This window comes from Lissotriton vulgaris, chromosome 5 (assembly GCF_964263255.1).
Source record: "Lissotriton vulgaris chromosome 5, aLisVul1.2, whole genome shotgun sequence".
NCBI lineage: Eukaryota > Metazoa > Chordata > Amphibia > Caudata > Salamandridae > Lissotriton > Lissotriton vulgaris.
Genome location: NC_141693.1, coordinates 1,834,726,960 through 1,834,742,205, shown reverse-complemented (window position 1 = coordinate 1,834,742,205; position 15,246 = coordinate 1,834,726,960). Strand labels below are relative to the sequence as shown.

The 15,246-nt window shown below is 45.6% G+C and overlaps 1 protein-coding gene across 1 annotated transcript in view; it reads right to left on the bottom strand.

Annotated features, from left to right (window-relative positions):
• Positions 1-15,246, bottom strand: part of SCRN2 (secernin 2) — a 203,371-nt gene that overhangs the window by 92,456 nt on the left and 95,669 nt on the right. Inside the window, exon 3 of the mRNA XM_086924298.1 lies at positions 12,331-12,512. Within this exon, the coding sequence (XP_086780424.1) occupies positions 12,331-12,512 (182 nt within the window). The remainder of the gene's footprint in view (positions 1-12,330; positions 12,513-15,246) is intronic.

The following is a 15,246-nucleotide window of genomic DNA, read 5'->3' as shown; positions in this document are numbered from 1 at the left end:
AAATGTACTTGATTTTGTATGATGTGTGGAACAAAACCCAATAAAATTTGTTTAAAAAAAAATCAAGGATACGTTTAAAGAGGTTTTTACAGAGGAATTAGGTAGATTGAAAGATTACTCACATAAGTTCATATTTAAAAACACCATACCTGTTAAGCAGAAACTTAAAGGGGTACCGATCAATGTCAGAGAAGGATTAAAAAATATGCTCAATGAGTTGGTTAGCGAAGGCATCATAAAAACCATCGACTCAGCTGAGTGAGTTTCACCCGTTGTTTTGGTTGAGTGCCTGGTGGGGGGTTGGGGGAGGGGGCGCTTGGGAAGGTTCTGATGATGTGACTATGAATTTGCAGTGGTATACTGCATGCATTTATCTTTTGTGGTCAGTGTTTGCGGTGGTGTTGGGGAGCAAGTGCAAAACAGTGAGCACCAGCCCGGCCCATTTGGCCGGCGGCAGTAGCGGAGCGCAAGTCAATCAGGCCTGCATTTGACGGCGCTGTGGCTCCTGTGATCTTGTGGAGAGTTTTATGCCCATTGTATGGCGGTTTCGCTGCATTATTGCGACCAAAGCATTGATGTGGGCAGGACAGATGCACGCATGGACAGCATCGGGGTCAGACTGGCAAACACAAAGTAGATGGGCTCCAGCTGAGCATGTTGGTCACCAAAATGGAGTTGCACTTGCCTGTTGTTGCACCCCAGCCTGTCGGTAGGCTTCTGCAGTGCTGTGCTGTGACTGCGGCCGGTGCCGGTGTCTGTCCCTAACAAAGCACAGCCAGCAGCACATGGAGTGCAGACTACCTGCTGTGTGCCGATCAGTCCTCTCCCTCAGCTCTCATTGTCCAATCAGGAGGTCTGGTAGTAGCGCGAAGGCAAAGGAGCCCTCCAGTTGTTGCCACCCACTGCTCTGTCTTGAGGGGGGCCGTCCCGGCCCCTTGCCATTCATTTCAGTGGTGCGCTGCTGAAGTCGCCTGGGCCACAGCATAGGCGCCCCCATTTGAAACCAGCCATTTTTCGCTTTCTCTGGCCACTCCTTTCAGGATGACATCACTCTTCTCGCATGTGCTTCATGGGCGAGCAATAGTCCTCACCCCGGCCAGCACATGCGCAATAGGTCTCTGACCTCGTCCCTTCCTAGAAAAAAGAAAACAGAATTTGATTTGTGTTCGTCACGGGGCAGTGAACACTTCATTTGAGGCTGCTGCATTGCGTGTGGTGTCTCTCCTGTCTCCCCGATCCTCGTCCTGAAGCTAGTGGGGCATCGCCCCTTTCGCCCCTATGCACCAGATGCCACTGGTGTGTGGATCTCTGGGCATTGAATGCTGGCATTGTGGTAGATTGTCAACCCCTTCCGAACATAAATGAAGTGGTGTCAATGTTGGAAGGGGCCAAAGTTTTCTCCACCCTCAACTTAAGGTCAACTAGGACTCCTGAGGCGGTAGCCGGGAGTTTAGGGCTCTCATTTTAAAATTTATCACTGTTTATTTTATTAGCGCTGATTATCTCCAGAATTCACAAAATTGTATTTGTGCTGTTTTAATCGCCCCCCTTGCCGCATCTTACCTCCAGAGTCTCCTGTGACCTCAGGGAGCAGATTTCGGGCTCCTGTTGATCATCGGCCTCAATCCCTCCAGGCGCAGACTTCGGTCGCTATCTTGGGGGAGGGGGAGGACAGCGCTCTAGTGTTTGGGCGATTTGGGCCTAGACACTATAAAATGAACAACCCTTCCCGTCCACGCAGCGGGCGCGCCGGTGCGCCAGAGGCAAGCCCTTATGTGCCCGGACGGGGCCAGGGGCACAAACCCCTGCTCGAATTCCTTCAGACTCCCCAAGAGTGATCACATACTCTAAAGAGCAGCTAGAAAGCCTCTGTCCACCTACCAGGAAAGCATGCAGGCATTCACTGAAAGCTGAAATGATGCCCCTGAGCTGTAGGATCTGCTCTCAAAATCCCAATAACAGAAATGAATTTGAACATAAGATGAAGTCTCTGACTATGTTTCAGATCAACTCTTGTTCGCTTAGGAAACACAAATTCGAAATATATAACCTTTTAACAGAACAACAACCTGAAGTTCTTTTTATGACTGAGACGTGGCTAGATGAGGAGTCCACCCCAGATATTCTAGAGGCTCTACCCCAAGAATATGGCATACTAAAATTGGACAGAGACAAACAAAGGGGAGGGGGTATTGCTATTATTCATAAACTCGAACTGACATGCACCCTGGAAGCTGTTACTATTAAGGATAGTGAAGCTGCTTTCTTTGCGATAAATACAGGCCTAATACAACCTTCAATGGCTACCTAATCTACCGCCCGCCTGGAGGGTCCACACATTTTATAGACAGTTTGACAGAGGTAATTGCTCAATCAGCTCTGCGTTATCATAAACTTCTTATCCTAGGGGACCTAAACCTCCATCTTGAAGATGAAAATAATAAAGATGCCCGAGGATTACTTGCATCCTTAGAAATGTTTAATCTTAAATTACAATCCCTAAAATCTACCCATAAGGCGGGTCACCTCCTTGATCCGATCTTTACAAACTGGGAGGGAGTGGTGGTCCAACCTCCTATCCAGGTACTATGGTCGGACCACTTTTTGATCAAATTTACAATCCCAGGAGGGCCTAAACAACCCCAACGAACCAAGCAGATGGTATCTAAGCGCAGACAATGGGGGAAACTTAAACAAGCTGATTTAGAACTCGCCCTGAAGGCAGGTAGCCCCCCATTGAAAGAAAGTGTAGAGGAAGCCTGGACGGATTATGAGAATTGGCTAACAAGAGCGTTGGACGCAGCTGCACCATGGACAACCAAGGTGCCTGTAAGATGCTCTAAATCGGCAAAATGGTTTGACGCTGACTTAAAAGCTATCAAATCAAAGTGCAAAAAGCTAGAGCGCATCTGGCGCAGTAAATATGATGAAACAGCCAAACTCGACTATAAAAATAGTATAAAAAACTATCATAGAAGGATTAGAATAGCCAAATGAAACTTTCTAAACAAAAGAATTGAATCAGCTGATAATTCTACTAAGGAACTCTTTGTTATCTTCAAGGAACACACTTCATCTGATAGGACTATAGCCCCAGATATACACTCTACAGCAACTTGCGAAGCGATTGCGGATTTCTTCGTACAAAAAGTTGAGAATATCTACAAAACCTTTCCAAAGGTCATGGATGGTCCAATTACTGGCCATGCCACTAGTGTTGAACCGACATATACTTGTCACCTAAACCATTTTACAGTGCCAGATAACACTGAGTTGCTGAGAATCATTCATAGTATTCAATCAGGCTCGCCTAAAGACGTAGCTCGCCCCAAGATCTTCAGAAACCAGGCTGAACATCTTGTAAATCATATAAGCCATATGGCTAAATTATCTTTTCAGACGAGCCACGTACCACAAGACTGGAAAACAGCGCAGGTTATCCCTGTCAAGAAAAAGGCCAATCTCAGTGTAACTCAACTGGACAACTATTGTCCTATATCGCTCCTACCCTTCTGCGCTAAGGTGGTGGAAAAGATAGTCAATGCCCAGCTGATAAAACACTTAGGAGAGGGTCATCATCTCCAACCCACGCAGTCAGGGTTTAGAGCGTATCATTCTACCGAATCAGCTCTTCTCTTTTCCACAGAGCTATTACGAGGTAGAGTAGATGAGGGGATGACAGCTGCGCTCCTCTTATTAGATCAGAGCGCGGCATTTGACACCGTCTCACATTCCCTACTACTCTTGCGTCTTAGCGAGGTTGGAATTGAGGGCCTGGCTCACAAATGGATGCGCTCGTTCCTGGCAAATAGGCAACTCCAAGTCCATTGCCCTCCTTTCAAATCGGAAGTACGATCACTCAGGCACGGGGTGCAGAAGGGCTCAATCTTGAGCCCTACACTATTCAATCTTAATATGGCACCCCTGGCTGTGATAGTCGAGGCGTATGGGGTCGAGAGAGTGTCATACGCGGATGACACTCAGCTGGTAGTGACACTCTCTTGGCCGCCCGAGGAAGCCTCGGCTAGTTTCTCGGCATGTCTCGTTGATCTAGCTAGATGGATGAATACCAACTGTCTGTGCCTTAACGCGGGTAAAACGGAGCTTCTCGTGTTGGGGAAGACTCCATCCATCTAGTCGTCTGCATGGTGGCCATTAGAACTCGGCGCCATTCCAGAGCCCTCAGAGCAGGTGAAAAACGTAGGGGGCAGATTAGACTCAACTCTGTCCTTCGAACACCACACCAGAGGGATTGCCGGCAAATGCTACGGGATCCTTAAGACTCTACGTAAGACCCTGGACTACCTCCCTGCAACTAGTAGGAAAACTCTGATCCATGCCCTGGTAACCGCCCATCTTGATTACAGTAACTCACTGTATATGGGTCTGAGCAAAAAGGTCTTCAGCGTCTGCAATGCGTGCAGAACGCAGCTGCTAGATTGGCACTTAACCTATCTAGAAAGTCCTCAGGGAAACGTGCCTTAGCCACCCTCCACTGGCTGCCCATACGAGAGCGCATTGTATTTAAAACAATGTGCCTGACTCACTGGACTGCCCAAGAAAAAGGACCAATATATCTCCAAAAATTACTGACCAAGTATCAACCCAAACGCCATTTAAGATCTCAAGACTGTATGCTTTTTCAAGTGCCCAGAATCTACCGGGCGCGTATGGGCGGTCGGTCTTTCAAATACCTGGCCAGTAAAAATGGAACTCACTACCCATTGAACTCAGGATGGAGCCATCAGAGAAGATTTTCCGTCAAAAACTAAAAACCTATCTGTTCCCGAAGCTATGAGCCCCCTTCTTTGCTTCCCATTTGTCTAACCCTCTCTTCTCCCGGTAACTGCCCAGTCCTTTGTTCATACAGCGCGGGGACACACTATTTTCTAGTGTAACCAGGCGCTAGATAAGATGCTTTTATTAATATTATTATTATTATTGTTATCATATCACCAGATTCCGTTGTATGAGGAGTCTAAGATGTTAAGAGCGTTTATTACCCCACAGGGTTTGTATCAGTACACTAGGATGCCGTTTGGGTTAGCTTCGGCTGCCTCAGAATTCCAAAGGGTCATGTTCAATATTTTCAGAGATGTAGACATGTTTGAAAATGTTTCCAAGATGACATATTACTCTTTTCACCTAATGAGGAGGAGCACCTGAAACATTTGATGGAAGTATGTGACAGGTTAACAAATAAATGATTTGATTCCTAAGGCAGATACATTTAAAATGTTCTAAGATACTGTAGAGTATTTAGGGCACAACTTAACAGGTAATGGTGTGGTTCCAAAAAAAACAATGTAGATGGAATTGTCAAGACATCCGCTCCCACCAACAAGGAGCAACTGTTGTCATCTGCAGGTATGTGCGAGTACTACAGTAGGTTTTTTAGCAACTTTGCAACAAAAATGTAACCATTAAGGAAGGTGTTGAGGCAAAGCACCATTTGAGTGGAAAGAGGAGCAGCAGAAAGCTTTTGTGTCCCTCAAAGAGGATATTGTCAAGGCTCCCACCTGGAAACTGTTCTGCATGAACAAAGTGTGTGATTACAGTGGATGCAAGTTTGTAATTCATGGGTGAGGTGTTGTCGCAGAAATGTGGAAAAGAGGAGTGGAATGTAGGTTTCGCTTTCCGTATTTTGAACAAAACAGAGCACAGGTATGCAGTTATCAAAAAAGAATTGTTAGTTTGTGTCTGCGTGATTGAACACTATCAAAATTATGTGTGGGGGAGTAAGTTCATTCTAATAACAGACCACAAACCCCTTGTTAATATCTTACCTCCATGCGGAGGATGGAACTCTACTGCACGCATTGCAAGGCTCACTTCCAGGTTACAGGAGAATTGTTTTAAGACTGAGCTTGTTCCTGGCAAGAACACTGTGATGGCCAATTTCATGTTGTGTAATCCTTGTCAACAAAATGAATGTGAGAGTTTGGATGAGTCCGAAGTTGTTACCACTATCCAAGATGTTGTTTCCGGTGAGTTTGAAGATATTTCAGAAGACTTGTGGAGATTGTGTGAGAAGGAAGATTTGTTATGGAAGACTATCAAACATTACATCCTGAGGGATCGCCAAGAAAGGAGCTTAGTGCTGAAGTTTGTAGTGACTTAGTCCAGACGTGCTGAGGATCTTTAGATGTTTATTTGAAGTTGGTTACAAGCAATGTTCCCTCTAATTTTTTTCCTCTGTGTGCGGCAGTGTGGGGTCTCTGTGCGCTGCAGCCATGGTTATGTGCGCCAGGAACCAGACCGTGCGTGTGGGTGCAGCGCCAAATATCACTCCAGACTCATGCTTAAACAAGTGAAAAGACTGCATTTTCACACATAAATCGGCACGTTAAGTGTCTTATGGCAGGTTTGCAATTTAGACACACACAATTACATGAATTGGTTATACAGGCAAGTACACTTCGGGTTTAGAAAAGCACAAGGCTCCTATGATAGTACCATTATAAGATTTTACTGCTGTAGATGTAATATTACTTATTGTATTGTATATCTGGATGCACAGACGGAAAGAAGCAACAAAATACCAGCCAGGTGGCACACTAGGCTAAGCAGAGAGATTTCTATCTTGCGTGATATGTAAAAGAAATGTAGCAAGTCCAAAAGAACGACGTGTGCTTTACATGCTGTTCAATTGGACTTTGGTCAGCCAACTTCAACTAGGCACAAGCCAGGCCGTCTTTAACACTGGTGGAGCCCTGTGTGACAATGTTTGTTGGCGCCCCCAATGGCCACCTCTACCATGGATCCATCCACCCAACATTCATCCACCCACCTTTTCACACATCCATCCATCATTCATCCATGCAACCTTTTATCCATCCATACATCCATCCACCCTTTCATCCATCCATCCATCCATCCTTCATCCGTCCACCCTTTCATCCTTCCATCCATCCACCCACCCATTTATCCATTCATCCACCCTTTCATCCTTACATCATACATCTATCCTTCATCCATCTACCCTTTCATCCTTCCATCCATACATCCATCCTTCCTTCATCCATCCACCCTTTCATCCATCCATACATCTATCCTTTACCCATCCACCCTTCCATCCATCCACCCATCATTCATCCACCCACCTTTTCACACATCCATCCATCATTCATCCATGCAACCTTTTATCCATCCATACATCCATCCACCCTTTTATCCTCCCATCCATACATCCATCCTTCCTCCATCACACTTTCATCCATACATCCATCCATCCACCCACCCACCCACCCTTTCCTCCATCCATCCACCCATCATTCATCCACCCACCTTTTCTGTGACTCTCTCATGGAATGTAGGGGGGGGGTCAGTATCTCTGTGTCTTCTTCCTTCTTTCCCGCTCATGGGAAGGCATCTCTGTGCCTCCCTGCTGGGGGCGGGAGGGGGGGATGTGTCACGGGACCCACAGCTCCTGGCGCACAACATCCATTATACTCAAAGGGCTACACTACAGCCTGCTCCCCCAGACCCCACCCCCCACCCACTTTCCCCCCTCCCCCAGCTCGTGTATGCTTGATTTTGCTTGAAAGTGTCACTCATTTGTTGAAATATCACTCAAGATTACATAGAAATTATAAAAATGTCCCCCATAGCAATCTTAAACCTTAGCAGCTATGGCCTCTGTCCCGCTCGAACTGTCAGCTGAGCAGAGGGCACATGCATCTGCCCGAGCCAGCCACAACAGAGACCTGTACCACTAGCGAGGAGGGGCTGGTGACATGATTGAAAATGGCGGCAAAATAGATGTGGGAGACACCGCCTAATCCAGTCTTTTCTTTTGCTGAATTTATTTATTTATTTATTTATAAAGTTTTATATAGCGCGAACTTGATCCCGAAGGATATCAGAGCGCTTTACAATTTGAGGCCATAGCCATAAGGAATAAAACCGATATTTTCACACCACTGCAGGTGAAATAAAAACCTATTATACAGATATTATCATGACTCTCTCACAACCACCGCTCTCCGCAAATTCAAAAGGGAGACTGCAGCGCATCCCTATAGCTTAGGCCATTTAACGTCTTCGAAAGACAATGCCATTGTACAACTACCTGGTAGATATGGAATAAATCTACAGCTATCAGAGCGTGAGACAGTGAGTCACTTGGTAACATATAGGGTATTATTTGGTCTAAAATGGTAATATCATCCATTTTATATTTTTAACTGTGTTCAAGGAGGCCCCGAACATATGGGTTAAGCACTGTGAATAACAAATGAGGCAGTGACCACTCGTTACATTGTCATATTTAAAGAGCTTCGAGTATCAGAATAAACTAGATCAGAAGGGAACGACCAGAAAATATACAGTGTTTAAAGAGTTAGTGGCCTATGTGAAATGTTTTAAACACACCCTGTATGGCCCTCATTATGATAACAGGTTAACTTTCTATCTTCAGATAGTGAAGTACTCATAGATATGACAGCACATGTTGTGTGTGTACCTCCACGGATGTTTAAAGAGAGCAAGCGATAAAGACACGCGACCTCTCATGGGACAGTTGGGATGAGGGATGGGTGCATCCTAAGCCAGTACTTATACTTAATTAAGGAGGCATCCAGCCAGTACACGGTTTGGCCTGTTGTCACTTCCAAGTCACTATTTGTACAACTAATGATGGCTCTTAAGCTGCAAGAATAAAGCAGCAGTGTAGTAAAAGTGTTATAAACGTCGAAGAGTCATAAGACATGCATGTAAAACATGGTTTACCTTTTGATGGACAGAATTGATCTATTTCAAACAGACTTACCTGTTTTGTTTGTGAAGGTGTAGAATGAAATCAATTGCATTTTAAAGAGGAGTGGCAAAGCGCTGAATATGGTGATTACGATCTAATCATAGCTGATGTATGTTCAAATTTGTTTTATAATGGGCTGTGGCTGCGGGCTGTTTGTGGCCCTTTGTGAAAACATTTGTTAATTGCAGCGCCGTCATGCGCTGATATTAACAAACGTTTTCACAATGGCTCACAATCAGCCCCCGACCGCGCTCCCTTAAGAGAAGACATTTAGCAAGTCCAAAAGCATGACTTTTCGTGCTTTTGGAATTGCTAAATGTCTTCTCTTAAGGGAGCGCGGTTGGGGGCTGATTGTGAGCCATTGTGAAAATGTTTGTTAATTGCAGCGCATGACGGCGCTGCAATTAACAAATGTTTTCACAAAGGGCCGCAAACAGCCCGCAGCCCCAGCCCATTAGTGCGGAGCTTCTTCAACTTTCCCCCAAACACGGAATTGCCGTTTTCGCGCCGCTCGCGTTTTAAACGCGGCGGCGCGAAAGCACTGACAGGATGTGTGCGCGCTTTCCTCGGGACTCTGGGCGCTCGGGGTCAGCAAGGTGCGCGCGCGCGCTCGCGCGCACGTTAGAGGGAACACTGGTTACAAGTCATCCAATTCAATCCAATCTAAGACAAATTCATGCCCATGTTAAGGTTGCAGATGAGCTAGAGTTGGAAGGAGAACTTATGTACAAAAGTGGTAAGTGTGTGCCACCCACCGGAGTGCATGATCTGATCTTGAAGTTGGCACATAAGTCTCATCCAGGCTTGTCTGCCATGAAACTCCTGGTGAGGAATTACTTTTGGTGGTCAGGAATGGATAGCATGGTTGATCGTATAGTCAGTGAGTGTGATATGTGCATGTCTAGTGAGAAGATGTTGAAACTTAACGTTCCTCCTTTAAAATATTCTGAGTGGCCTGATGAGACATGGAAAAAATTGGCTTTTAGCATTTCTGGTCCATTCATGTGTTTGCCTTATGATTCACTGTATGCTTTGGTCCTTGTGGATTATCATTCAAAGTGGCCGGAGGTGAAGTTCGTGCCGCACTCTACAACTAACATGGTTCTGGAATTATTTACGGAAGTATTTGACAGAGAGGGTTGTCCGTCAGTTCTTGTTACAGATAATGGGGTGCAGCTCACTTCAACAGAGATGGAGGAGTTTCTTAAATCGCATGACATCAGACATGTAACCACTTTATTATATGAACCATATGAAAACGGTCAGGTTGAGCACTTTCAACGGGGTGTTGAAGGGTTATGTGTCTAATGTTATCAAGTTAGGAGGTGATTGGAAAAGATTTCTAAGAGAAAGGTTGGGGTTATATTGCATCACCTTATGTACTGTTACTGAGGTTAGTCATTTCCGCCTTTTAAAGGGAAGGGATCCTGCGTCCAAGCTATATCCCTAGTGGTTCAAGAAGAAGTGTAAAAAAGGAATTGTGTTTGAGAAGATGGTGAATGGTGCTGCGGAAAGAGCGAAAACTAAACAGTCTACCAAAGTTGTGGTATGACAACAAGTGGAAAACTAAATCTCATGATTTTAAGGTAGGGGACTGGGTGAAAGTCAGGAAACCTGGCCTCATTAGGAAGTATTCAGGAAGATTTAGTAAGGCCAAAAAGATTACTTTGCACAGTGTTATCACTCTGGATGGCAAGTTGTGGAACATTAAACGTGTTGCTAGATGTTCTAATGGTTCCTGTACCTTTAGTGTTGATGATCGATCTACAGAATATTCTTTGGTAAGGATGGGAGATTCTGGTCAAAGGTTTGACCAAGATATGGCCACCAGTTCACGTTCTGAAGCAAACATTTGTTCTGAAGATATTGTTGCTTCTAGAGTCAAAGATTCATGTTGCATTAGACAACTTTCCAGAAGGTTGTCAGATTTAAGTGTCTCTCTCTCTCGCTCTCTCCTGCATCTCTCTTTGCGTCCCTCTCCTAACTCCCCAGCCTTGCCTCTCTCTTCATTATATAAGGGAGGTATGTTACATCCTCACATGCCCATGTATACAACCATCATTTTACTTGTTCTGATGTATCCCATAGCTGTGCATGTTATAATCTGTGTTCGTATTCCATTCTGGAACTCATGGGTTGTGTCAGCTTGGTGGTCAGTTGCACTGGAAATTCCTGTTGACCATGCTGTTAATTAAATTACTTAAATATTCTAATGGATTTTTTACTTGCAATATTACACTAATGGGTGGTGTTGCCTGTGCGTCGGTATCTTTACTGTGTTTCTGCCATGATGTTTTATTTACAGTGTGTGTATTTTCCTTCCAGTATGCAAGTTTTTTTGTGTTGATGTCGCTATTGAGGTTCTGTTTTAATATATTCATTTCCAGTGCATGATGAATTCCTTTTGATGTGCAAGTTTCCTTTATGCAGGAGTCGCCACTTATTTTACTGTCATGTTGCATTGCTACATTTCTACATTGTATACTATATGCCATTACATGAAGGATGCCTGCGTGCTGTGGAATTCATCCAATGATACACTTTACACTGGATGCCCTTACATGAGGGATGATGGTTTGGGATGGAAGTCACCAATTTCTACATTTTACAAGAGGGATAACAGTTTGGGGTGGCAGTCACCTGTTTCAACGTTTTACACTACATGCCCTTAAGTGAGGGATGATGGTTTGAGGTATAAGCCACCATAAGGGATGGCGGTTTGAGGTGGAAGTCACCCGTTTCTACGTTTTACACGAGTAGCCCATACTTGGGGATGAATGAGTGGGCCGAAACTTACCCATTACTTCTGTGTGAGAACGAGTGTTCTTTGATTCAGTATTTGACTTAGAGAGGTGTTTTTCAAATTGTGTGAGTGTTTGCTACTGTTGGTTGATGTGCCGTGCTGTGTTATGCCACCTGTCATGTTTGTCTGGCCAGTTGGTGTGGTTTGCGGTGGTAATAGCAGCAGCATTGTTTTTTTTAAATTTTGTATGGTGATGTAGGACTGACTCAGTTTTTTGTTCAGTAACTTGTGATTTTAAAGTAAAAGCTATGTGACAAAGTTGCATCTGCTATATTTTTGTGTTTGATAAAGGGGAAAGGTGTGTTACACCGTGTGTATTTTCCCTATGCATGCGCCCTCATCTAAAGGCTGTATTCCATCTTGCATTCCTATATTTTAATGTGTTTGATAAAGGGGGAGGATGTGTTGTCATATGTACTTTTCTATGCATCTTAGTTCAGCCAATGTGAAGTGTAGAATGTTGGAGTGTTGGTTATGCATCAAATGTTCGAGTTCCTGTGAGGTCACTCCTGGTGGGGCTATCCTCATGGCTATCCTAAGGACCTAGCTATGGAAGTACTTACCTGCAACTAAAACTAAATAAATCATCTTCAATAAATTACACCTCGGCTACCAGACTTTCATTACGATGTGTACCGTATCATTTTATAGTGGGAAATTATGTTGTTAGGTTCAATTACCATTTCTAAATGCAACTATTTCCTACCAGAAGACACTGCAGGCATCTCTTGGCCTTTCCACTAGCATATAGACATCCTATGGGTCTTACCTGACTAGGTCCATCCCTAATAAGGCATCCTCTTCGGCCACAGGTTCCTTGGTCCACACCGCCTCATTGCCAATGCACACCCCATGCTCATTTGCTCCCATTTCTGCTCCCCAGAGCCACGCTGGGCGGCTGAGGATCACTGCATGAGTCCTGGGGACTTGATCCACTTCCACATATGTGCACTAGAAGAAGAGGAGATGAACCCTTTCAGGCAAAAGAACTGGGAGAAAAATACAGAGCGATACAAAGGGGGATGATGGACGGAGCTTTTGGGCAAATCAAACCCTCACCCTCAGTCAACTGATCTGGGTTTAATCCATCACCATTCTTTAGCTCACTCAGCCACCCCAGTTCAGACATGGCCATATGCAAATCAGTCTGACCCTGTGCCTCATGGGAACAGTCCAGCCCGAACTGCCAAGCCATGTCTTCCCTGGACCGGAAACAAGCATCCTGGGAACGGTTTCGGATTACTAATCCTCATTAGCCAGGCTATCTTGAATCCAGTGGCCAAGTGAGCAAGGGACTCACGTCTGAGCATACCCTGCCAACTTAGGGCGAACAAACGATACAAAAGGGAATGATGGACGGAGCGTTTGGGCAAATCAAACACTCACCCCCAGTCAACTGATTTGGGTTTAATCCATCACCATTCTTTAGCTCACTCAGCCACCCCAGTTCAGGCATGGCCTTATGCAAATCAGTCTGACCCTGTGCCTCATGGGAACAGTCCAGCCCGAACTGCCAAGAAATGTCATTCCTGGACCGGAAACAAGCATCCAATACAGGGCCTGTGGAGGGCTAAAGGAATGAGGCTGCAGCTTGGAGCACATTCATTTTTTTAATAAAAAATAGTTGTGGGGATCAGAACCCCTTTAAGAAAATTAGAGAAGTCAACAACTGGTGGAGTGATGATTCCTGATGGTTAGAGAGTGGAGTGTGAAAATTACTGAAGGCTGTAGGGGGAATTGCAATGAGCAGAGGCTGTTTTCAGTCTCCCAAAGTCCCAAAAGGAGAAACTGAAGGAGTGCATTTTTATTTTAAGTGACGTTTATTGAGTGCATGTTCACAATTAGGTTTATTGGTGCCGAGTTTAAAATTGAAAGGTCTTGCTGCATACTTAGCACAAAAACAAATGCAGATGACTACAGTTTAGTGTTAGATGTGGGATGACACTAGGATTATTATAGTACACTACCCATACACACCCAAGCCCTCATAGCCCAAATATAGTGTGGACGATGATATTCACCATCTTGAGAATGTCCTGGCGCATGGAATTTTGAGATAGTTTGCAGTAAGGCAAACAGGAATTATTGCAAAGGTCGGTCAGTGCCTAAGATCTTTTACCCTATTGGTTAGGGAGGGGCTAGAAGTCACCCCCTTCCACTAGATAATGCTAGGCATAAATGTAGTACCTTGTTGGTGTAACCAACCCTTTTGGTGTATCGGACCAAAGTGACCACTGGCTATACCTGGGGCCTAGCTCTTCTTGGTGCTATTTCTACCTAAAGTGTGAAAAATTCATAACTCCGGTTGCCCTTGTTAAATATTTTTTTTTAAAGAAATTTGGTGGAATTTTGTTTATTAAATGTTACCCTATTTTTCTACTTTGGTTCGGGATTTATGTTGTTAGGCATTTTTACTTTATTTCTGTTTTGGTACTGCATAAATAGTTTACACATTACCTTAAATTAAGCCGGTCTGCTCTATACCATAACTACCAGAGAGGTGAGCTCGGTTTTAACTTTAGTAACTTAGAGGGTTCACCCTGACAAGGTTGTGGTTATTCCTTGAAGTGGGCATGACTCGTTGTCACAGTCCATAATTGCTCACAAACAAGAGCTAGGACATCTCTTTTAAAGGTCAATATTGTGCTATAATACCATAGCCATCCATACATTAAAAAAGGAGCTATGGTTGAGCCTACCTATTAATGTTTCTGCGGGTGAGGTGCGACCACTATGATGAATGGAAAGGGGCGACCACTCGGTCCCCCCGAACGTATGGCAGAGTACCTCGATCCCCCCGGGAAGCCATTTTGGGCGGGAGGCGCGTCTCGGCTGGTATGCCCGAAGCGGCGTAGCCGGGGCGCGCTTTTTCCCGCCCTAGAGTGGGCTGGCCTAGACACCGACGCAGCTGGCCACGCCCCTCGGGGCAGGCAGGGGCGGGTTTACGCCCGCCCTGAAGACGGATAAAAAGGGACGCAAGACCAGAAGACATCCTCTTGTTCCTGTGCTCTGAAGCTGCACCTCCTCGCTGCACGTGAGCTCGAGACGGAACGAAGAGCCAATTTTGAGCGTTGTAATCTTTTTCTTGTCTTCCAGATACTTTGTCGGAGAGATGCCCAAGAAAGGCGCGAAGAGAATGACGACTGAACAGATGGTTCGGGTCCTCATGAAGGAGATGTCCGAGCTGAAGAAGCGGGTGGCGGAGCGAGACGGGGAGGGGGGATCGGGGCGTCCATCGGCTGGAGCAGCCCCAGGAGGGAAAGCCAAGAGGCCAAGGAGGGGACCAGCCGGGGGAGACGTCCCGGTTCCCTGTACCCCGCTCGAGGCGCCAACCCCAGTACCGGCCGAGGGGAATCCGATTCCCGTGGTGGTCACCCCGATGTCCAATGAGGACATGCCGCCCGAGCTGGCAGCACAGCTAGCAGCGTGGTTGGGCGACAGTAGCGAGGGCGCCACGGCTGCCGAGGCACAGGCGCTGATGAGACAATTGCGCGAAAAACGGGATGCAGCCAAGGCGTCCGCACCGGCTGCAGTGATAGACAAGCCACAAGGGGCGATTGCGACCGCAGAGGCAGCGTCCGGTGCAGGTAAGCGGCCATTGCCGATCGCGAGGGATGAGTCAGCACCCTCTCGTAGAGAAAAGTTGGGGCAACACGTTCCTTTGGCAACTAAAGAAAAGATTTGG